At 37.9% G+C, this 23,535-nt stretch overlaps 1 protein-coding gene across 2 annotated transcripts in view; it reads left to right on the top strand.

The window, feature by feature from the left end:
- CTPS2 (CTP synthase 2) overlaps positions 1-23,535 on the top strand; it is a 73,333-nt gene that overhangs the window by 6,424 nt on the left and 43,374 nt on the right. For both annotated transcript variants that reach the window (XM_026847652.1, XM_026847642.1), the window contains exons 6-12: positions 3,945-4,025; positions 7,403-7,554; positions 7,811-7,943; positions 12,569-12,657; positions 13,398-13,492; positions 14,300-14,362; positions 14,974-15,017. In XM_026847652.1, coding sequence (XP_026703453.1) covers positions 3,945-4,025; positions 7,403-7,554; positions 7,811-7,943; positions 12,569-12,657; positions 13,398-13,492; positions 14,300-14,362; positions 14,974-15,017 — 657 coding nt within the window. The remainder of the gene's footprint in view (positions 1-3,944; positions 4,026-7,402; positions 7,555-7,810; positions 7,944-12,568; positions 12,658-13,397; positions 13,493-14,299; positions 14,363-14,973; positions 15,018-23,535) is intronic.

The raw sequence follows: 23,535 nt of genomic DNA, 5'->3' as shown, positions 1-23,535 counted from the left end.
AAGTGTCCTTGCGTAACCTGTGTTCAAAGAATAAGCCTTAGTCTTCCATGAGAGACAAGAATTTTAGAAGAAATGCAAATTATATGCTGCATTGCTTCACTAAAGCCGCAGGAAATCAAATTACTGAAATTCACTCTAAGTTAACTTAAGTCAGCTAATTCCTTGCAGTATCATGGGACTGTAGCTGTGTTTTTCTTCTACGGGGATCTTTGCAGAAAAATCATTCTGCGCTGCTAAAAATAATCTGCAGTCTCAGTTCACTTTGTGGGAAGACCTAAAATGCTTCTGGCTTCTAACATTTTCTCACAAATTTCTTTTTATACATGATTAAGAAGCAATCCTTCCTTTGAAGTACAGCCTTTAAAAATATTCCTGTTTGGAGATACAAAACATGTGAGTGAATCTTCAAAGTAAGGTTCCTCAATTTCTTTCCTAGAATCATAGAATAGTTTGGGTTGGAAGGGACCGTTAAAGGTCATGTATTCCAACTGTCCTGCAATGAGGAGGGACATCTTCAACTAGGACAAGTTGCTCAGAGCCCTGTCCAACCTGATCATGAATGTTTCCAGGGATGGGGCATCTACCGCCTCTTTGGGCAACCTATTTCAATGTCTCTCTGCTTAGGGATATGGTGTAGTTGAGAATGGTCAGTGTTAGGTTAATGGTTGGACTAGATGATCTTCACATTTTTTTCCAACCTAAATGATACTGTGATTCATTGTAAAAAGTTTCCTCCTCATATCTAGTATTAATTTCCCCTCTTTTAGTTTAAAACTGTTAGCCCTCATCCTATCACTACACTCCCTATAAGAGTTCCTCCCCATCTTTCCTATAGACCCCCTTTAAGTACTGGAGCCTTCTCTTCTCTAGGCTGAACAACCCCAGCTCTCAGCCTGTGCTCATAGGGTATGTGCTCCAGCCCCCGGTCATCTTTGTGGGTCCGTTCCAACAGGTCCATGTCTCTCTTACGTTGGGTGCCCTAGAGCTAAATATAGCACTCCAGGTGGGGAATCATGAGATCAGAGTAGAGGGGAAGAATGACCCCACTCAACCTGCTGGTCAGATTTTTCTTGATGCAGCCCAGGATATGGTTGGCTTTCAAGGCTGCAAGCCCACATTGCTGGCTCATGTGCACCTTTTCATCCATAAGTACCCCCAAGTCCTTCTCAGGGCTGCCCTCAATCAATCCCTTCTTGCACCACAAACTTAGTGAACCTAAAGCCAGCAAGTTTCACCTCATGCCAGTTGGCAAATGATGACAAAGGCTTAACTCCTTCCATTCTTTCTCCCCAGTGCTCTAGTAATGAGTATGTGCTTATTCCCTGTGTTTGCCTCCCTGGCACTTTTCCTTGAGAGCAGAGAGGAGAATAGGTAGATTGCAGATCCCTGTTGTGATACCTGTCTGCCACTGATGTTAATCTGCTAGGTCAGGTGTTGATACTGAAGCCAGAGCAGCACAGCTTCAAATGCCAGTACAAACCCAGTTGAAGACACGCTCTGTTGCTAGGTGTGCTTCAGGAACAGAAAAGGACAATTTTACTCTTTTGTGTGAGGCTGCTTGTTAAGTCAAAGAATGTTTTCTTTGCTTGATTCTGGTAGTTGTTGAGCACTTTCCATTCCCATAAAGTCTGCTGGGAGAAAAAGCTTCCTAGCTCTTCTCATAAATTAGAGTAGTGAGAATAGTCACTGCTTCTGTATAATATTTATGTCATTCAAAAGGAAAAAAATATTCTTAAAAGGATAGTCACACAACTAAATTTTGTGTTGTGCTTCTTTCTGATTTTTTTAACTCTTGCATTTTACATTTATCAAAAAGCACGTTTAAAACTACAAATATGGCTTTATAAATAGGGTATGTGAAAGATGTGTAAGGTAGCTTCAAATTGTTCTGACTTGGTAACTGTAATCAGTTTGTGAAGGGAAAGACTTTTATTAACACAATGCTGCTCTATATTCCAAGCTTTAGGGCTTAAATTTCAAAATCCCTTGAGGTGCTAATTGCATATGGAAAGTTGCATGTGATTTTTGAAGGCCTTTAAGATAATTGCTAGTGCCTGACTTGGTGTTTTTTTTTCCCTCCGAATTAATTTTTAAAAGCCTGTTAAGTGAGTGTGTGTGTATGTGTATGTATTAAAAGGAAAACAGACTAATCTGGTCACTTTCTCACATCTTGAGTTCTTGCCTGGGGCAGTTCTGAGACTGCCAAAAGCCTAGTACCTTTTTTTTTTTTTTTTAAAACTGCTACTTTGACTGGTAAAGCATAGAGAGATTACACACTGAACATAGCCTCTTGGCACTGTTAAAAAGTTGCTTGGGCACTGCTTCAAGAAAATCTTTAAATGGTTGCTTTCCTGGGTAAGGGCCCAAGGCCAAGACAGCACATGGGGAAGCTCCTATAACAGCAGTCGGGAGGGCTTCCTTCTTAAGCTGTGCTGCCAGGCTGCCTGATCTAAACTGTGCTAGACTTGTTCTTAATACCTGCTGCCTCACTGTCTGGTTCCAGGCTTCTCTGAGGTGGCATGCTGGGCCAGTGTCAGCTGCGTATGTACAGGAGCCTTTCTGTTCCCCACAAGGTGTTCTAAGTGCTTAATGAATACGCTGTATCTGCAGGTTTAATGGAGTCTGTTACAGCATTTTGAAAACTGATTGTACACTTGACAGTGCTGCCTTATTCAGTCGAATTGTTCCTCACCTTTGTATTATGTTTCTCTGAGATGCAGCTCTGCCGCTGTTATTGTAGCTTCATATTTTCATGTTGATTCTGATGGTTTTTATTTCTGTGACTGCATTAACTTTAAATTTGTCTCAGAAAGATGAATGTTAGATTTCAAAGTGGATTTAATTGTGTGCTCATACTGTCAAGGTTTATGAATTACATCTTAAAACAGTAGCCAGTTTTTAAGTATATGTTCTGCTTAATTGAATAGAATGTACAAATTGTTTCATAATTCTTTTTTGATTATTAGAATGTGGACTAATTTTCCCTTGGCATTATTTTTCTGTTTCTAGAATTTCTTGTAAGGGTAGGGGAAGTTAGACTTCATCAATATCAGTGCAGCTAAGCTGCATTCTAGCAAGGTGATCAAAGATCAGCTAAAAGTTTCTGAACAAAATAATGGCTTAATGCATTAAGTAGTTGCATTTGCTAGGAAGATGGGGAAAATAATGAATCAATCTCTTAACAGGATCATGCTACTTTCTGTTATATTATCAAGGTTCAAAATAACATAAGGTAGTAGACCAAGTAATCAATAGGCACATGGATAGAGCAGTTTTGCATTTTGTTCTAGTTTCTTTAAGTTGCAAAAAACCTCCTTCCAACAAACACATGCTTATTTTCTTTATGGGTAAAAATTGTAAATATTTTCTAAAATTCACAAATTTTACATGTATCAGCAGAATAATAGCAGAATAATTACACCAGAAAAAAAAACCAACCCACAAAATTATGAAAGTTTTTTCATCTTCAGCTACCTCTTTATCATGATGTGCAAGTTAAGAACTAAGAAAAAGTGCTGAAGTACTGAAATACTAGAAAACATGCACGTAAGCTAAGTGTTATTTCTCTAAACTTAGTTGATAAGATCACAATTTCTTTTGATTCATGGTATTATTCACGCTTATACAGCTGCTAGACTTTGAGTAAAGGGTATTACAATAGTAGCTACAAGAAAGGAGAACATGAGGAAGTGGTATGACAGAAAATGCTAAAAAAAGATTAATGAAAGTGGGTCAGTATGGGCAGGACACTGATTTATTCCTGCCTTGCTAGCAGGTGTTTGTGAGCTATGATACAGTGTCGAACTCCAAAAAAGGGGAAGAGGGGAAAACACATTTGTTTGTGCTGTGCTTCCAGAGGAGATTAATTTCTCCATGAACCGTACTGAAGATTGTTTATGGGTTTGCCTAGTAAATATTTAAGACTTTTCCTTCTGTTATGACAGATTGTTTGCAGAAGTGCAAAACCTATAGAAATGGCAGTCAAGGAAAAGATTTCCATGTTTTGCCACGTGGAGCCTGAGCAGGTCAGTACTTTAATACTTTATTTTTCACTGTTTGAACATGTGGGAAAGCATACAAATATTTCTGCGCATTTCTGTTTTTAAGTTCAGACTGTTTCATTAATATATAATTGGTTTTAGAATTTTTATCTTGCTGTCATGCGTACACTTAAAAAATATTGGGAGTTGATATGTTAAATTTCATGTCAAATGCTCATTAACAGTTTAAATGCCTGTTACATAAATAATTAATAAAAAGTTAATTGCTATGCATAGTTGGAAAATTGTTCTGTTTCAAGCTATGGTTGGTTATTGACCATAAATCATCTCAGGTGATTATAATAATGGCTGAACAAAGTGTGGTTTAAGGGTTTTCCTTATGTCCATAGATAATCACTACCACATGAACGCTCTTATTGTGATAATATGTAATAGGCTATTCAGACCCTTTAACATGCTTTGAACATCTGCTGTGTAGTTTATAATTCATGTGTGGTTTTGGTCTTTTTAGTTTGTGATTAATTGTTATTCAAATATTAATTTTGATAAATCAAATGTTCTTTAATATTTTTGCATGTGAGAGCATTTTACTCTGCAATGTAATGGATAATATTAAAGGGATAATAGATGCTAGCAGTTATGCAGTATTTCAAATATGTATCAACGTTGACCCCTCTCTCTAGGTGTGTAAGAAAAAGCTTTTTATAGTAAGATATAGATAACAGTGTGGCCATTACTTTCCCCGCTGCCTCTTTCCTTCCATCTTATTATCTTTGGAAGACAACACCCTTGTGGTAGCTTCTGGAATATCCTTCAGAAATACCTTTGTGGTTCTTCTTCAGCCAGAGAGAGAGGCAACTGCAAATTCAAACAAACAAAAGTGGTGTGTGCTTTCCTGGCAGTATCAGGCCACGTGTAAGCTTACACATACTTGGATTCCAATTGCGGTTATTATACCAGTCTAATGGGACCAAAAGTCCCATGGGTAACTGAACTGTCCTAAAAGATCATGGCACTTTTTTTTTTTCCAAAGTTCTGTCTTTGAGGGTAGAAGCTCAGTAGTTATGCCAGTTAATAGCTTTGAGGAGTTGAGTATATAATCCCAGACAGAGTTGCTGCACTCTTCTGGTGCTGTTGTTCTGGCTAGCTCAAATGTCTATCCACAGCACTGCACTGTGTAATGCAGGTGTGTCCCTGGCAGTTAGACCCAGTAGACTGAACTGGGATGCTGCTAGGTGTCATACTATGTTGCAGCCTTTTTTTTTTTTTCTATAACTGTAGTCATCAGAATTCTGCAAAGCCATTCTTAAGTTCCCTCTGTGTCTCAAAATTAATGAGCTACTTCTGTATTTCAGAAGACATTGGCTACATGTCTGTATATTCCCATGAATGATCCTGAATTTCTTGTGAACTGAAGGAGTAGATGCGTTACTGGTTTTCTTTTGGTAGCTATGTGCAATGCCACTATAGAAGAAGCTAGTTTATTTTGTGTCTAGAATGGTGGTTTAGTCTCAAGGGGATCAATCTTTTCAGTCCAGATTTCCCATTTATTTGCTATTGTAGAATCACAAAGTTGAGTTGGAGGTGAGGTCATCAGGTCCATCCTCCCCTGCTCAGGACCATTATTTAGGCAGCTTTTGAATATCTCCAAGGATGAAGACTCCATCACCTTTCTGGGCTCTCACAGTGAAAAAGTGTTTTCTGATGTTCAGAGGGAAACCCCTGTGTTTCAGTTCGTGCTTACTACTTCTTGTCCTGTCACTTTGCACCCTTCTCTCAGGAGATTTTCCACCCCTACCTTCAAGCCTTTTCTTCTCCAGGCTGCACAGTCCCAGCTCTCTCACCCTTCCCTCACAAAAGAGATATTCCAGTCCCTTAATCACCTTCATGGCCCTTTATTGGACATGGACTCTTTTGAGTATGTCCATGTCTCTGCTGTACTGGGGAGCCCAGAACTGGGCCCAGTACTACAGGTGTGGCCTCACCAGTGCTTTGTAGAGGGGATCACCTCCCTCGATCTGCTGGTAACAGTCTTCCTAATGCAGTCAAGGGTACTGTTGGTTGGCTCATGTTCAACTTGGTGTCCACCAGGACACCCAGGTCCTTTTCTGCCAAGCTGCTTTCCAGCTGGGTGGCCCCCATTGTGTTGGTGCTTGGGGTTGTTCCCCCCAGGTGCAGGACTTTACACTTCACACTGTTGAACTTCATGAGTTTTCTATTGGCCCATTTTTCCTGCCTTTTGGCAGGATGGCAGCCCAGCCCTATCAGCCACTCCTGCCACCTTGGTGTCACCTGAAAACTTGCTGAAGGTATGCTTTGCCCCATCATCCAGATCGTGAATGAAGGACTGGTCCCACTGCTGACCCCTGGGGTACTTCATTTGTTACTGTCTTTCAGCTAGACTGTGCTGCTGATCTTCATCTTCAGGGACTGGCCATTCTGCCAGTTTTCTTTGCTGTCTGCTTATCCTGCCCATACATGAACATGTTGTCTCTGAGGATCATACAGGAGACAGTGTTAAAAACTTTCCTGAAGTCCAGGTAGACAATGTCCCCTCCTCTTCTCTCATCTGCCAAGTCACTTCATCATAGAAGTTTATCAAGTTGGTTATCAAACTGGTCGAGTGTGACCTCCCTTTGGTGAATCCATGATGACTACTCTTGATGATTTTCTTGTCTTTTGTGTGCCTGGAAATGGTTTCCAGGACTCTCATAACTAGTCCTTGAAGACCGCATGCTATTTTGTCCACAGACTTTCTTTAAGTGGATTTTTAAAAAAAAACTTTTGGTAGCATATACATTGAAACAAGGAAAAGAACACGTGCTCAGAATTCTGAACTCTGCAGTCTCCTGTAAGCCAAGTGCAATGAACTTAACTGCCAGCAGCTTGGACGTGGTTCATAAATGTGTTCTTAACTAAATGGTCCTTGAATGGACAATAGTCATTAGTTAATTACATAACCTAATTCACTAACAAAATTCTTTTGGGAGACTTTATTGCAACCTAATTGGGTCTATTTTGTTAAGTTGCATTTGTTCTCTCTTTCCCAGTTAATATTCTTCAGTTTATGAGAGAGAGAGAAAGAAGAATTAGCAAATGTGACTGCTTGTGGGGCCAGATGTTTGTATCAAAACTGATGCATTGATAGGCTTGACAAGTTTTTTTTTGTATGATGGTGCAATGAAGAAGTGAAACACATTTTTACCTTTGGGTAACTTTTTTCTTGTAGATTTAGTGGAACCTTAAATATTAGCTGTGCTGCCCTCCTCATTCTAAAGAAAAATATTTAAAAGTAAAATGTACATAGAATACAAAATGCATATTGTATACAGAAAATAGAATGTGTGTTTCCTATCAAAAATTTTTAGGTAAGTCTTTTATGTTATGCTTTTTTTTGTTAGGTGATATTTATCCATGATGTTTCTTCCACTTACCGAGTACCAATCCTGTTGGAGGAGCAAGGCATCATTAAGTATTTTAAACAGAGGTTAAATTTACCTATTGATGACCAGCCAAGTGATCTTCTAATGAAATGGAAGAAAATGGCTGACAGGTATTCTAGCTCCTGCTGCTTTTTTTCTATAAGTGTTTTAGTACTGGTTAGGTTTTTAGCTGCTGTGAAATCACCAAACTGGACTGGGATCAGTAGCATGCTGCTGATCAACACCTGTGAATGGTCTGGGTTTAAAAACATTGTCAATTTTGAGACTTTTAGAAGATGTTTTATGAAGTTAAAGAAAAAGCAAACACTGTTAAAATGTTTTCTTTGTGAAAAAGGCTGTAATAACTGAAAAACTTGTTTTTGTCAGATATGAAAGGTTGTTGAAGGTGTGTTCCATAGCTCTCGTTGGCAAGTACACAAAACTAAGTGATTGCTATGCATCTGTTTTCAAGGCTCTGGAACACTCTGCGCTGGCAATTAATCACAAACTGGATTTAATGGTGAGGATATTTCTGGATTTTTGCTTTCAGGAATACTTTGAATATACTAGTTCCCATCATGTGAGGCAGCTTTAATTCATGTGGAAATTAGAAAATGAATCATGCAGATAAATACAGACTGGCCAAGCATCTAATTTTTTTTTTTTAAAGCAGTGTTTACAGATTTAATTGTTTAATTTGGAACTAAAATTATCCGAAAGATTTGCTGCAATTAACTCAAAACTGGATCTGATAAAAAAGCAGACTTTACCTGCAAATTTATATTTGGATCAAAGGTAGGTTTCACTTGTTCTCATGAGACTGCTTATCATGTTAATGAGATTAGCTTGAGGACAGGAGAAAACAGGTAAATTGGAAAGCAGTTAAGCTTCTTTTTAAAATCTGGTGCCAGAAGCTGTTTCTCTTAATTTCAGTTAATATTCTGAGACCCATCCGTTTTATCTTCAGCAGGATTCTAACAATACCAGAATTGGGCCATAAACTTAGTTTCTCCAAGATGGTAGTTCCTCAAAAATAAAGGAATATTTAGGGATCTAATTTGTCCCATTTTAATGAGAATAGAAAGCTGAACTACACGGGGGGGGAAAAACTGTTACCAGCTTTCTCACTGGAACTATCAGTTTCCATTGTTGCTAGGGCTGGCAAGTCTGCAGCAGCTAAGCAGTGTGGAAGTGTGTATTATTAATTGGGTACAGAGGACATTTTAGCAACTTGCACTAGCAAAACAGTAATAAATGTTCACAAAACATCAGCAAAAACTGCTGGTTCTACTTTAGAGTGATTGTTAAATGACATAAATTGAAGTGGGCTGTTGCAGGCTATACTGTACTCAGGTTTTGGTCTATGTCTCTGATGGAAGCAAGCTCATGTATTTTCTGCACTTGGTAACTGCTGAAAATTGCTGAACCCTGTGACCTTTGATCGTTCCCTTTTTTATGAGATGAAAAATAAAAGATATTTGAGTGAAAATTTCAGTCTGTAACTGCTGTGTATGGGTTGCTTTAGATAATGATTGTGCAAGGAAAGGGGTCTGTTTCCACTCCAGTCTAGAAAGTTTCTCACTGGAACTAACCACTTTTTGACAAGGAAGGTCATTATTAATCAGGATGACTTAACAGGTTATTAAAGGCAGCAGGCCAAAGACATAGTCACCATTCCGTTGTCTCAGTCCATCTACCCCAGAAAGAAACTGGGAGCACCTAGAACAACCAGGGGTGCATATATAATGACTTACTGAAGCACAGAATAATGAATACATGGGAGTCCTGTTTACAGTGATGTTTCCAACATCTTTTGGGAGAAGATAAATTCCTTAAGCCATGAATACTAAGTACTGATGAAGGAGTTTCTCATATGGGAAACCTGGTACATAATTCTGTTTGCTTGAGAATGAAGAACCCATAACCCAAGGGGAAATGGTTAGCAACCTGCTACAACGCTTAAACACACACAGGTCTATGGGGCCAGATGAGGTGCTGAGGGAGCTGGTGGAAGTGCTCACCAAGCCACTTTCCATCATTTATCAGCACTCCTGGCTAATGGGGGGGGTGGGGTGGGGAGTGTCCCAGTTGAAGGCCTGTTAGTCCAACCTCGGTGCTTGGGAAGGTTATGGAGCAGAACATCTTCAGTGCCATCACACGGCATGTACGGGACAACCAGGTGATCAGGCCCAGTCAGCATGAGTTTATGAAAGGCAGGTCCTGCCTGACTAACCTGATCTCCTATGACAGGGCGACCTGCTTAGCAGATGAGGGAAAGGCTGTGGCTGTTGTTTACCTAGACTTTAGGAAAGCCTTTGACACCATTTCCCACAGCATTCCCCTGAAGAAATGGGCTGCTCATGGCTTGGGCGGGCGTATGCTTCTCTGGGTAAAAAACTGGCTGGATGGTCAGGCCTAAAGAGTTGTGGTGAATGGAGTTAAATCCAACTGGTGGCCAGTCACAAGTGATGTCTCCCAGAGCTTGGTACTAGGATCAGTTCTGTTTAATATCTTTATCAGTGATCTGGATGAGAGGATCAAGTGCAGCCTCAGTAAATTTGGAGATGACACCAAGTTGGGCAGTGATGTTGATCTGCTTGAGGGTAGGAAGACTTGACAGATGTATCTGGACAGGCTGGATTGATGGGCTGAGGTCAATTGTATGAGATTCAATAAGGCTCAGTGCTGGTTCCTACACCTGAGTCACAACAACCCCATGCAATGCTACAGGCTTGGGGAAGAGTGGCTGGTAAGCTGCCCAGCAGAAAAGAACATGGGGGTCCTGGGTGAGACCTGGCTGAACGTGAGCCAGCAGTGTGCCCAGGTGGCCAAGAAGGCCAATGGCATCCTGGCTTCTGTCAGCAATAGCATGGCTAGCAGGGACAGGGAAGGGATCTTACTCCTGTACTCAGCACTGGTGAGGCCACACCACGATTACTGTGTTCAGTTTTGGGCCCCTCACTACAGGAAAGACATTGAGGTGATGGAGTGTGTCCAGAGAAGGGCAACAAAGCTGGTGAAGGGTCGAGAGCACAGGTCTTGTGAAGAGAGGCTGAGGGAACTGGGGGTGTTTAGCCTGGACGAAAGGAGGCTGGTTGGAGACCTTATCGCTCTCTACAACTCCCGGAAAGGAGGTTGTAGCAAGGTGAGTGTTGGTCCCTTCTCCCAAATAACAAGCAATAGGACAAGAGGAAAGAGCCTCAAGTTGCTCCAAGGGAAGTTTAGATTGGATATTAGGAAAAATTTTTTCACTGAAAGGTTGTCAAGCTTTGGAACAGGCTTCCCAGGGAGGTGATGGAGTCACCATTCCTGCAGGTATTTAAAAGATTTGTAGATGTGGCACTTAGGGACGTGGTTTAGTGGTGGACTTGGCAATGTTAGGTTAATGGTAGGACTTGATGATTTTAAAGGTCTTTTCCAACCTAAATGATTCTTTGACTAGAAAAAAACAAATGTCACACCAGTCTTCAGAAAAGCAAAAAGGAGGATGTGGGGGAATGACAGGTAGTCATCTTTACTTCATTCCCTGTGAAGGTTATAAAGCAAATAGTCCAAAAAGTGTTTTCTGTATGAATGAAAAACAAGGAAGTGGGAATAGAATTAATCCTTGGAGATTTTCAGATCCTGTCTGGAAATGACCCTGGGAAACCTGCTCTGATTTGACCTGCTTCAAGCAGAGGGCTGAGCTAGAGATCTCCCAAGACACTTTCTGACCTATGTGATTCTGTCAGTCTGAACAGTGTTTTATACTGGCAGATGCATAGTGGGAAATTTTTGTGATCTGTAAATTAACTTTGCTTTTAGCAAAAAAGTGAAAGGTGCCCAGTCTGCAAATAATGTGGTTAGCTTTGTGTGCAGCTAGTCTTAAATTCAGTGGGGCTTTTGCATTAATAAGTGTCTGAATCGATGACTGCTGGAACTCCAGTGTGGTGCCAAAATGTTAACAGACAAGGGCTCCTACTGTACTTAGCTGCATGTGCTAACCTCATTAGTGTTTTTGTCCAAAGGCTCTCTGTATAATCCTGTGTTCTGAAGGAACTGCTTAATATTGTATGTGGCATCCAGTTCATAACCTAGCATCCACATATGTGCATGATGAAATGTCGATGCTGCTTGAAGTAATAAACGTGCTGGCTCAGTGCTTGTCAAGGAAACCACAGTTAACTTCAACTGTAATTAGTTTCTCTTTCCAAACTCCCAGCATGATAAAGTCTCCTTTTAGTTGGTCCTACAGTATCCTACTAGTATAGAATAACAACATTCATAAGTAGTTGGTTTTGGTTGGTTTTTTTTTTGTATTTTTCATGCCTTCTTAAGTATGGAAAAGTAGAAAATGTTTCCTAGAAGGCATTACTATCTGGAAAACTTTCAGCAGTCTTCTTGGTTTCATTTCTCTGCCCACCAATGAGTTCTGTCATTTCAGATGATCTTGTTTTTATGAGGGATGGACTCTACAGCAGGATGCTATGAATTATGTTATTTTGTGAAAAAGACTAACAAAACCAAGAATGAAACTCTGATCTTTTGTGTCCTCAAGTGCAGTACATAGCTGCCTCACTCATTTGCTCTAGTGGTACTTCAGGAGCCATGCCTATTAATGGTAGTAGAGATTCTAAGGCAGTATTTTTAGTAGGACATAGATAATGAGTCTGCCTCTCTCTACAGTTTATGCTTTCATGACAGTCCCCAGGGAATGCCTTTCTCACAGGCTAGATAATACAGGTTTATCCAGTCTTATGATAAGATTAGATAAACTGTGGCACCCAAAAGCTAGGAATGTGAACACCACATCTCATTTGGATGACAGGATAAAGTCAGCACCACCCCTTGATTGGTGCCCTATTTCCATAGGCAGAAAACCTGAATACACAGTTATGAAGCATTCTAGCAAGTCTGCTTACCCGAAGGATAGCAACATGAGGATTGGAGGCAGGCAGTACTTTGGAGTACCTGCAAAGAAGGGGGCATGGATTGCTGCAACTAGAGCAAATACTGGGTATTTAGTGAAGCTATTACAGGTTTATTGGGAAATTCACTTGAAGCTCTTAATAGTTTGTCTTAATGCTGTTAAAAACTTGGTTATATAACATATGCTGCTCCTTCTGTGGAATAAAAGACTATTTTATTGCATGTTTTTTTTATTAGTACATAGATTCAACAGAACTTGAACGTTCTACAGAAGTGGAGAACTCGGTGAAATATCACCAGGCATGGCACAAACTGTGCAAAGCAGAGTAAGTGTTACATATTCAAAATGCAGACTGTGATATTTATTTCATGTAATAAAAATACTTCAGTAAATAATTTCTCAGTGCATCCGAACTTCTGTTACTTACATAAAGGGATAGATGAGCATGGTTGGTGACAAAGCTTCAGGCGTAGAAAATTACAGTATCAACCTATGTCCTCAAACTCTAATCTCTTGAGACAAGTTGCAATAGTTTGGTGGTTGGGATTTTTTTTTTTGGATAGCTAGACTTTACAGTGCAGGTCAGTTGTCAAAGATTTTCCTTTGTCGGCATGCATCATAGTGAAAGGTAGTTAGATAAAAGCTTGGTAAATGCTGGTGATGCTCTGCAGACATCTCTGTTAAGAATAATTTCTGGGATTTCAATTTGTGTTTCTAAAGGAATGTTGTTTCCTGTCAAAATGCATTTAATCTCTTCAGTATTACTCAGTAGACATAAAGTTTTGTTCTTAAGATCCTAGAGTAAGGAATATGTAGCTGGTTTATTTAAGCAGTGGGAATTTCACTGAGAAACATGAGGTTGATCAGATGAGAATTGGGGTGGGTAGATGAGACATATCTCTAAATGTGGAGTTAAATTCTGTGTGTTCTGAATGGTTATACAAAATATGCCTGTCATGCATTGTGATTGCTTTGTTCCTCAAAAGACTTTCTTCATTTTGTATGAACTTCCTTTGCTGTGTTGATTCTACATGTTGATTATTTTATATATGGCTGTCATTACAGTGGCATTCTGGTCCCAGGAGGGTTTGGAATTAGGGGAACAGAAGGCAAACTCCAAGCTATCTCCTGGGCAAGAACAAAGAAAAAACCTTTTCTTGGTAAGATCATTAGAGTCAGAACTCACTGTGTTTTGGAGGTGTAGAGCAAGCTAATTGATAACAAGCTACTTGATTTGATTTAAAAAAAAGCACACATTAGGGAAGGATTCTGTCTTAGAGAAGTACGTGTGCTGTTGTGAATATTTGCCCTGTAAATAATGGGCAGGGTCATAGTCATGTACTACATCTGCATAAGGAAGGAAGAAAAAGACTATCCCTACTCCAAAGGTTTTATTTGCTGTATTCACATTTTATGTGGAGAGTCTTTGCTTACAGATAGTAATCAGTTTGCGGAAAACATATGTGTCATTGGACACATTTGATATAGTAAATAACTTTTATTGATTTACTGGTATATTTTATTATGGTAAAGTGTAAAGATGCTATCTGTATAACCTAAGTGCTGTTTAAGTGCCTCTGAATTTTTGGTTCCTACTCCATGTTTCTTACAGTTTTCTGAGAGACTAGTTCAACTAGTTGCCAAAGCAAAATTTGAATCTGGATATACCCAGTATTTCAGCTTCTCTTTGTCTTTATAGTAATTATTGGTAAAATAGATGGGAGGAAAAAAAAATCTTTCAGAGGGCTTAAAGCACATAATTATGTCACATGTATTTACAGTGTGGCAAGTCTGAAGAGTGAGTTTTACATTGAGCAGCCATTTTTGTTTTATCTTTTTGGTAAGTCTGTGTATATACACTGATATACAAGATTTCTAAGTAGTCAAATTTAAGACAGAACAGTAAGTAATTTGTCAGTCCTGCACTTTGTCCTGTTAAATTCTGGGGATTTTGTCGTCTTTTCTAGGAGTTTGCCTGGGAATGCAATTAGCAGTTGTGGAGTTTGCAAGAAACTGTTTGAATTGGAAAGGTGAGTTCAGTATACATGCTAGCGTGACTGTGATTTGCTTAGAAGAACTTCTATATGTAAAATGTATATCTGTTATTAAAACTATTATACAGATCCCGTGATCATTAGGCACTTAACTCTTGCAACATGATCATTTTCAGCTGATCTACCTTTCTGTACAAGGGAGTAGGAACTCTTATGCAGGCTGCTTGAAAACTGCTTCTTGGTCTAACAAGTGTAGAAGAAAGTGTGCTTACAATTCACCTTTGTGTTCTCTTCCTGGAGTGCACAGGTGGTGAGGAATAAGAAGTGAGAAGCAATTTTCTCACTTGCTTTCAGTAGTTGAAGTAGCCAAACCATAGCCTTTGCAGTAGTAGTATGAAGAGATTTAGCTCACCCAATGAGTTTCTAAGAGCTGAGAGGAAAGTTTTGGGAAGTAGGAAAGGGAGTGTATGCAACTGAGATCATATGCTTCCTGGGGCTGCTTTACAAGTGGTACAGGATGTGTTTCAACATATAAGACTAGCTTACATGCAGACAAGCCCTAAAATGCCACAGAACTGTTATGATGAGTTTGTAGTGTATGTAGATCAATGGAAATGTATTGTGTTTGTTTTAAACTTCTGTTGTAGATGCAAATTCTACAGAATTTGACCCAGACACAAAAAACCCTGTTGTAAGTACTGATTTTCTTTTTCCTGCATATTTTGTCAACACACATCTGTTGTTAAAAAGGGAGTTATCTCTGTGTAAGATAAGATCTATCTATATTTTTACATGGTAGGGCATGAAGAGGTGTCCACTGTCCTTATTCAGTATTGTTTTAAAAGTTTGGTTTTTAATAGTCCCTTGCCTTCACCTGCTCACTTCTGTAATTTGCCTTAGCTTTATTTTGTAGTTTTTCTAATAGTTTCCTTGGCTATAAACTGATGCTGTGTGTAGGCAATAATGATTCAGTTTGCTTTACTAGAGAATAATATATAAAGGGAAGCTGGAAAGTATAGCACAAAGCTATTATCAAAATATAAATTTATATAAAAAGATAAAGATTATATGGAACGCTGTCAAAAAATACTTGTCTTTCCTTTATAAAAATAGTATAAACAGTCACTACACCCCTCTTCCCCCATGCATCTCACAGTCATCCTCTTGAGAAAAATATCAGTGCTCTAAATGTATCATAGGCCCATGGTGTAATTTTAGAGTGGAGTTCTTCTAAGTATCTCCTAGTTCAAGAGATTATGGCATCACATTGTCATAATAGTAGAACTTAAAAATTATCAGTAAGAGAGGATTTTTAAGAAAATAAAAAGGAACAGAAATATATGTGAGAAATAAAGTATTATTTTTGTGTAAGATGTAAATACCTTTTCTAGTGATAAATTAAGTGGGTTGCTCATAGTGACCTACTGTTTCTGTATCAATTTCCTTCAAAAGAGTTTTGTTGGGATTTGTAAGTAAAATATATTTTTTCCACTTCTACTTAGTCTGAAATATGCAAATAGAAGGTTTTAAAAACATTTGACCTGTTTGTCAATGTTATGTATATGCATAGGAGAGAGAATCTAGTCTGAACTTTTGAAGGTGAAGGTAAATTAGATACCTTCAGCACTTCAGCGTGAGACTTGCTGCTAAAACTTGATGGCATTTGGGAATGTCTTCAGGTTAACAAAAGTAAACTTTTCATTTGGCATCAAATTTGTGGGCTTGCCATTGTAAGAGGTCTTTTCCTTCACCCTTCTTGACTGTATGTGGAGACATACTCTTTCACTGAAGGGATTAATTTTGTAATAGCAATATGTTGTAAAATGTGGAAGATGTTGAAAGCTTACTGTAAAGCTTTCTCTTACTTTTGGGAAGCAAGAGGGATAGTACAGAAGACAGATTCTGGAGTATCTTTATTTCTAGGGCTTTTTAGTGCCAGTTTTAACTTCTTGTGATTACATTTCAGCTAGTCACCTCAGGTATCTTTTCAGGATGCAGTCATATCATTAGAAGGGCGTGAGTCACCCTTTGAAACTGCTGGTTTCTCTATTATTTGAAGGGTTGTTCACAGTAGCTGACAGTAACGCAGAGCTCCACACTTATCTGAAGTCAGAACGCAAATGTTTGACTGCTGGGGCCCTACCAGCAGATTCTTCTATTACGGAAATTGTAGTGTGTATTGGTACATCTAGGACAAAATTTTATTCCACAAGTAATTAACCGAGTTACTTGCAGTTTGCATTCAAGGACAACTACAGTATATATGTTAGAGACAATTATGTGTACGTAAAATGAAGAAAATAATGGAGTGAATGTATGTGTTATAGAAGATGAATACAGTGTTTACAACTGAATCAGTATGCTTGCAGTATATGTAATGGATATTCTTCTGTTCTGAACTACATTAAGGTTCTGAAATTGGTTATTACGAGTCATATTTCAGTATCTTAACCTGAGAAACAGATGTAAATCATTCCAAGGGATAAATTTGCACTATCAATAATTATAACTGCTGAATAATATATCTTAGCAGAGTCCATCTGGTGCTAAAAACTGTTTAGATATTCTTTGTAATAGCAGATCAATAGAAATGGTTGGAAGAGAAGCAGATTAGTGAAGTTTGCGAGCTATTGAACTGATATAGATGTTTCATTATCCAATAAAGTTAATTGGAAACACTGTATCAGCACTGGTAATACATTGTGATGTCATTGTGTGGTTCAGCAAAGCGCTAATTTAGGACCAAAGCAGTGTACTTTTCTTTTGGTTCCTGGTCATTGGAAACTGAAGGAAGAGAAGAAAGGCACTGGTGAGGCAGTAGTTCTGTTTCCTTTTATTTTTAGGAAAAAAGAAAAAAGACAAAAGTTTGAAGAAGTAGTTTGGCAGGGGAACTGAGGGACAACCATAAAATATGCAGCTACTTATGTCCCTTCTAATTTGCTAAGCATTGAAATACTCAGAACTCTACTCACCAAGGTTGGTAGTGTCTTCTAAAGTATATATAAAATATCTTCATCTATGGGAATTTGAACCTTTTTATTAGGAATAAAGACTGAGATCATCAAGTAATCATGGAACTGAGAATTAAGCTTGCAAAGGAAAAACAAGTGGCCGAAATGAGAAATTATGTTCCTGGCATTGCTGTGACTCAGTTAAAATAACACAGGTTATTGTACTGTAGAAAAACATTGTCTGCATTAGTAAAAAGTTTTGAGCATCGTAAAAGATTTTCACCTGATGAGGCAATTGTGACTTGTTCTATTTTGAATGAGTGCACAACTGAACGTGGAAATGTAGAGAGTTGCCTGCAGTGCTGCATATCTGTTTCATTTTAACTGTTCCATCAATTTCTACTATCATTACACAATGTTGCTCAACCAGGGCTCTGCAAAAGCACCCATGAGCAACTAAATTTATATAGAAGGGAAACCCTGTATTACCCTGTATTGCTTGTTTGGGGGAATATTGATATCAGTTATACTGGTGTGTAAATGACTGCAAGTATTGTAGAATTACGATTTCAGATACCTTGGAAAAAATAGTAGTAGCTGCATACAAAAAGTGGAAGTTAATGACTTAATGTAAAATGGCACAGATTGTGTTTTTAAAATACTGTAGGGGAAAAAAAAATCCTAAGCTGAATGATGAAAACTTAGAGGAAATGAGACCTGGAATTTGAAAATATTAATAAGCTGTGATTTATAAGCTGTGTTTGAGAGATTTGAAGTTGCTATTAGATGTTTTCATTTAGACTTAAATTAAAAATGTGTACTCTGAAGAAAAAAGCCCCAGACCTCTGGTATGGCAGTTATCTGTTTTCACCAGACCATACCATCTACACTATCAAATATCACTGTAAGGTTTTGACTTCCATTCCTCTTTAACACATGTTTGATTTTAGTAGGGAAAATGAGGGAGGTGCATTAGCACTGGTCAGAGTGCCTCAAGTTCTCGATCTCGATTGATTATTTGCAGGTCATATTCTCATACATTCTTAGGCTTTCTGCTTTCTTTCTAGTCTTTTGGATAATAATGATAGGTAAATTGTTACTGTTCTTTACCGGGAAGATAGCTGTTCAGAGAAGTAATGCATTTGCTTGAGTCTAGTGCTTAGTATGAGTTTTCTGTTGCAAATGATAATTTTAAGGTCACACCTGGAGGGTAGTGGTAAAGAGGTCTTTTTCAAACTGACAACCTGTCACAAGTGGGGTCCCCCAGGGATTGATATGGGCTCAATGCTGTTTAATAGCTTCATAAGTGATTTGAATGATGAGATCAGGTGTACCCTGATGAAGTTTGCTGATGATACCAAACTGAGGGGGGAAGTGGACAATTCAGGAGAGCCACACTGCAGGAAGACCTGGATAGGCTGGAAGAATGGGCTAGCAAGTACCTTATGAAGTTCAACAAGGACAAGTGTAGGGTCTTGCACCTGGGAAAACATAATGCAGGAGTGCAGCTGATCAGTGAGTACTGAGATCTGCCTGGCTGGGGAGCAGCTCTGTGGAAAGGGACCTGGGGATCCTGGTGGACAACAAGCTCGGCACAAGCGAACAGTGAGCTGCTGCAGCAGTGCAAACCAACAGGATTCTGGATTGGATCAGCATAGGCATCACCGGCAGAGAGAATAAAGTTGTTATCCCACTCTACTAGGTGCTTGTCAGGGCACAGCTGGAATACTGTGTTCACTTTTGATCACTGCTATGCAAAAAAGATGTGGACAGGCTGGAGAGTGTCCAGAGAAGAACCGCAATGATGATCAAGGGACTGGGAATCCTGCTGTGTTAGGAAATGCCGAGAGAACTGGGCTTGTTCAGCCTCAAGAAGAGATGGCCTAGGGGAGACTTTATCACCATGTTCCAGTGTTTAAAGGGTGGCTCCAAAGAAGATGGAGACTCCCTTTTTACAAAGAGTGATATGGAAAAGACAGGGGGTAATGGGTACAAGTTACTCCTGGGGAGATTCCAGTTGAACACAAGAGGAAAATTTATCACAATGAGAATAATCAGCCACTGGAATGATGTCCCCAGGGAAGTGGTGGATTCCCCAACATTGAACACTTTTAAGATTCAGCTGGACAGGGTGCTGGGCTGTCTTTGTCTTTCTTTTGCCAAGAAAGGTTGGACCAGATGATGCCTGGTGCCTTCCACCCTAGTATTATATGATTATATGAAAATTAACTCCTTTAAAAGGAAATTGTATAGTCTGTGAACAGGTAATGAACTGGATTCACTGCATGGCAAAAGAGTTAATTATTTTATTCCATTTCCCTCATCTACCTCTACTATTAAACTTACATTTTTTGGATGAGCCTTTTAATTATATTTTTTGTTAATTTTATTGCAACTGCATCTAATAGTGCTGTAGGAAAAAAGAAAAAAGACTTCCCGGAAATAATTCTAATGCACTTTTTTTTTTTTTAATTTAAAAAATGCTAATTTTAATTGTGACCATTGTTCTTTGTGATCCATTGCATCTTGTGTAGGATCATGAAACTTCAGATATTGCACCCTGTAAAATAAGTGCATTTTTTCTAAACTCAAGAAATTGTGCAGAAATAGATTTTGCCAATAGGTGACACTCTTGTAACATTTGTTTCTTGATGACCACTTTTCCTATTCAGGATGTCAGCAATCTGACAATTAAAAATTTTCTAAGGTTGTCTTGAGATGAAAAGGAACCTATGTCCCACTCATGCAAAAGCACCTTTAAAAATTCTGTGATTTTACTTACGTGTGTAAAGTAGCTAATATAGCTTAGAAAGCAAATGTGTGAGTATATTTAGTTTTGAAATCAAAGCATATTTTTAATTTAGAATTTTTTTTCATAAAACAGAAAAAAAGAGTAATAAATATTACTATTTTCTATTTTTTTTTCTTCCAAGAAACATAACACATTTTAACAGCTGAAGCATTTTTGTAGAAAAGTGGTCCAGGAGCCTGTTAGAACATTTATGTCATGTTTAAATACTGTAATTTTTGAGGCTTTTATTCATGTATCAGCAGCGTGAATTACTTTATTCCTTATTTCATGGAGGGGAAATTCAGGGATAGGAACCACTGTGTGCACTTGATAGGCTTTGCAGTTAAGTTGAATCTTTAAGACCTTAAGTAACTCTGAGATCTAACTGATTTATCAGGCTAATGGGTGATGTTGATGTTAAAATTCAGTCCAAATTCCAAGTTCTCTGGTAGTATTAGTGCCTAATCCACTGAATTACTTGTCTTCAAACTTTTCATTCTTCTCATTTCTCTTCTTTTTCACTAATTTCCTCTTAAATATTAATGCCCATGGATTACATGTGTGAAAATACATGTCACAGGGAATCATGCAGTGAAAAAGTTAAAACTGCACCAAATAAATCTAATTAATGTTTTAATTTCAACAGCAATCACTTGGTTCCTTTATATAATGTATTCCCATTTACAAGAGTCATCACAAAAAAGTACATACTTATGTAAATATTATTTGAAATGAACATGTAGTGTTACAGTCATCATACTTAGAATTGTTACATTGTTATGGAAAATAAGTACTTTATGTTTCAAAAAATTTGAACTGTTTACTGTATGGAAGCATTGTCTTATGTGAATGATGAAACTGAACTAGGAGGATTATTGGATGTATGCCCTAGGGGAAACTCCTCAAATGGAATGATACATCTTTGCTTTTATGTGTTTTAGAAACCATTTGATTTTAATTGCTCTAGAGGTCCAAAGAACAGCTTGGGCAAAGTAGGGTTTGTTAAGCAATGTTTTCTCAGATGTTACATGGAATAGAAACGGGTAGTTCTGAACTAATTGTGAGGCAGTTTAGCTGGAAAGTGTGGCTAGCAAATGTGCAGGAAACAATACAAGACACTTTGTTTTATGTCAAATCTTTATTCTGTATGTTTTAAAATCATAACAAATCTGGGGGTTTAGGTGTATGTATAATGTACATGAACGCCAGGCTCTTCTCCTTCAAAGCAGTGATATTGATTCTTGCAGATGCGTTACTGTCCTGTACCAGTTATCTTTTTTATAAGCATCACAAATTCATCAAAGCTGACACTTCCATCATTATTTTTGTCCAGCGATTTAATTATGTTATCAAGTGAGAATGAATCCTGGTTTTATAGGAAAAGAATTAAAAAAAAAAAAAAAAAGAAATAAATAGATTACCATGACTATTGTCCTATGAGGAATATTGCCAAGAAGTGATGCAGTTAATAACAGTCAGTGTTACTTGAGGGTGTTACTGGTAGTGTTGTATTTACCAGTTTTACTGGTTAAACTAGAAATACAGTGCCTGCTATTGCCTGCCAAAAATGTTATCAAAGATATGATAACCACTTGAGAAGTATCAAGTATTACTCAGGTTACTTCAGTCTTGTGGGTAAATTTGGAATTTAGGAAATGGACCGGGTGGAATAGCTACAGCATGTACATCATCACCAATAAAAATAAATATGCATACCACCTACTGCTTTATTAGGTACTAATTTGAGCCCTGCATACACTATCTGAAAATGTGTTGTTACTTTCATTAGGCTTTGGACCAGGACCTGAGAGTCTCTTTCCTTCCCCTTTTCCCCTCTTTACTAGGAATACTATATTCACTGCTGAAAAATTCTTGCTAATGTATTAAATACAGTTTAGATCATTAGATCCTTTTATTTGTCATGTCTGGTAGAGTGCATGTAATGTCCTGATGCAGTGAGTATTCTGATAACATCCCTGATCAGGCTAGTTAAATAATATAAAACCAGTTTTGATTTATATTTAAAATTCTTAAAATGTTTTCTTTCTTCATAATTAATGTGTATGCATGTTTTGTAATGTCCTGTCCTGCTTTTGTATTGATTTATTGTGGTGCCATGTATTTCTGCAAACAGAGTAGGTACTTGAAAATGCCTGATATCCAAACTGAAAACATCAGTATTGTTTTTCCTGAACACTTGTATTTCCACATATCTAGAAAAATGGGTATGGTGCTAAATTGTCTACAGCTAATATTAAAAAAGTATTATATTTCTAAATTTGCCATCACATTTTCTATTTATTTTTGGCAATTAATTTCTGACACATTTGGGGTTTTTTTTAAATCAAAAAACCCCACAAAAATAAAAGACAAAAGTTTTTTTTCCCTTAATTAGACATGAAATTAATAAATTGGATTACTGTAGTTCTCAGAATACTGATTTTTCTATTGAGATGCAACTTCTTTCAGACTTCTAGCAAAGATTGCTTTTGTCAGCTATCCAAAACACAGTATTTAAGAATTTGTCTAGCAAAAGAATCTAAATTGAGTCCTAATGCAGTTCAGTAAAGGTCTAGCAGAGATTATATATGAAATCAGAACCTAGACTTTTTCTAGCTACAGGAAATGAGTACTACTTCTCTTAACTTGGCATCTTTCTGGAATGCAAACCTTTTATTTTGTGACGGTAGGAACTTAATCTAGATAGAGACATAAGCCAATTTTTTACTTTTAAATTTGTCCTACTGATCTACTTGTTTTATAGATTTTTCTATATATTTTCTAGATTCAAGATTTATTATTTAGACTGAAACGAAAAATATTTTATGAGACTCAGATGCACTACTCAAGGAGAAATTTGGCTCACATAAAAAAGAAAAAAACAGACAAAACAACTGCTTAGATTATTTCATTTTATTTCATAGGGCTTTGTTATAAACTCCCTACTTGGATATCTATTTGGAGCTACTGTTCATTAATGTGAACGAAGTTTTATAAGCCAGCCCCTACTAAAGGATTATTTATGGAGTCAGTGAAACTATTTGGGCACAATTATCTACCCTGCAACATCATTGCCTGTATTTCCTTTTTCCTATCCATTTCACAGGAAGCGCAGTGAATATAAGAGTGAAACTTACCTTCAAGTACTGTGCAAATTGATTCTGAAGCAGATTTTTCAGCCCACCAATGGACAGCGCACTGGTGCTGCCCTCCATTAAAGCATACTGGGTAAAATACTTCAGAAGGTTATCATTGAGTAAATGTTCCATGTTTCTCAGAGGTTGTCTTGAAGAATAACTGCAAACAAAGCAGACAGTAACAGTCTTGCGCATCAGAATTTTGAAATACATCTGACACCTTGTTTTCATTGATTTACTAACCATATGAAATGATTAATACTTAACCTAGATTAAAAGAGATTTTGATGTTTGTGTTTTGTTTTTTGTTTTTTTTTTTCTGTAAAACTG

Source organism: Athene cunicularia (genome assembly GCF_003259725.1).
Source record: "Athene cunicularia isolate RWA chromosome 1 unlocalized genomic scaffold, athCun1 chr1_part1, whole genome shotgun sequence".
Classification (NCBI taxonomy): domain Eukaryota; kingdom Metazoa; phylum Chordata; class Aves; order Strigiformes; family Strigidae; genus Athene; species Athene cunicularia.
Note: the sequence above shows the minus strand (reverse complement) of the source record. Positions and strands in the feature narration are given on the sequence as shown.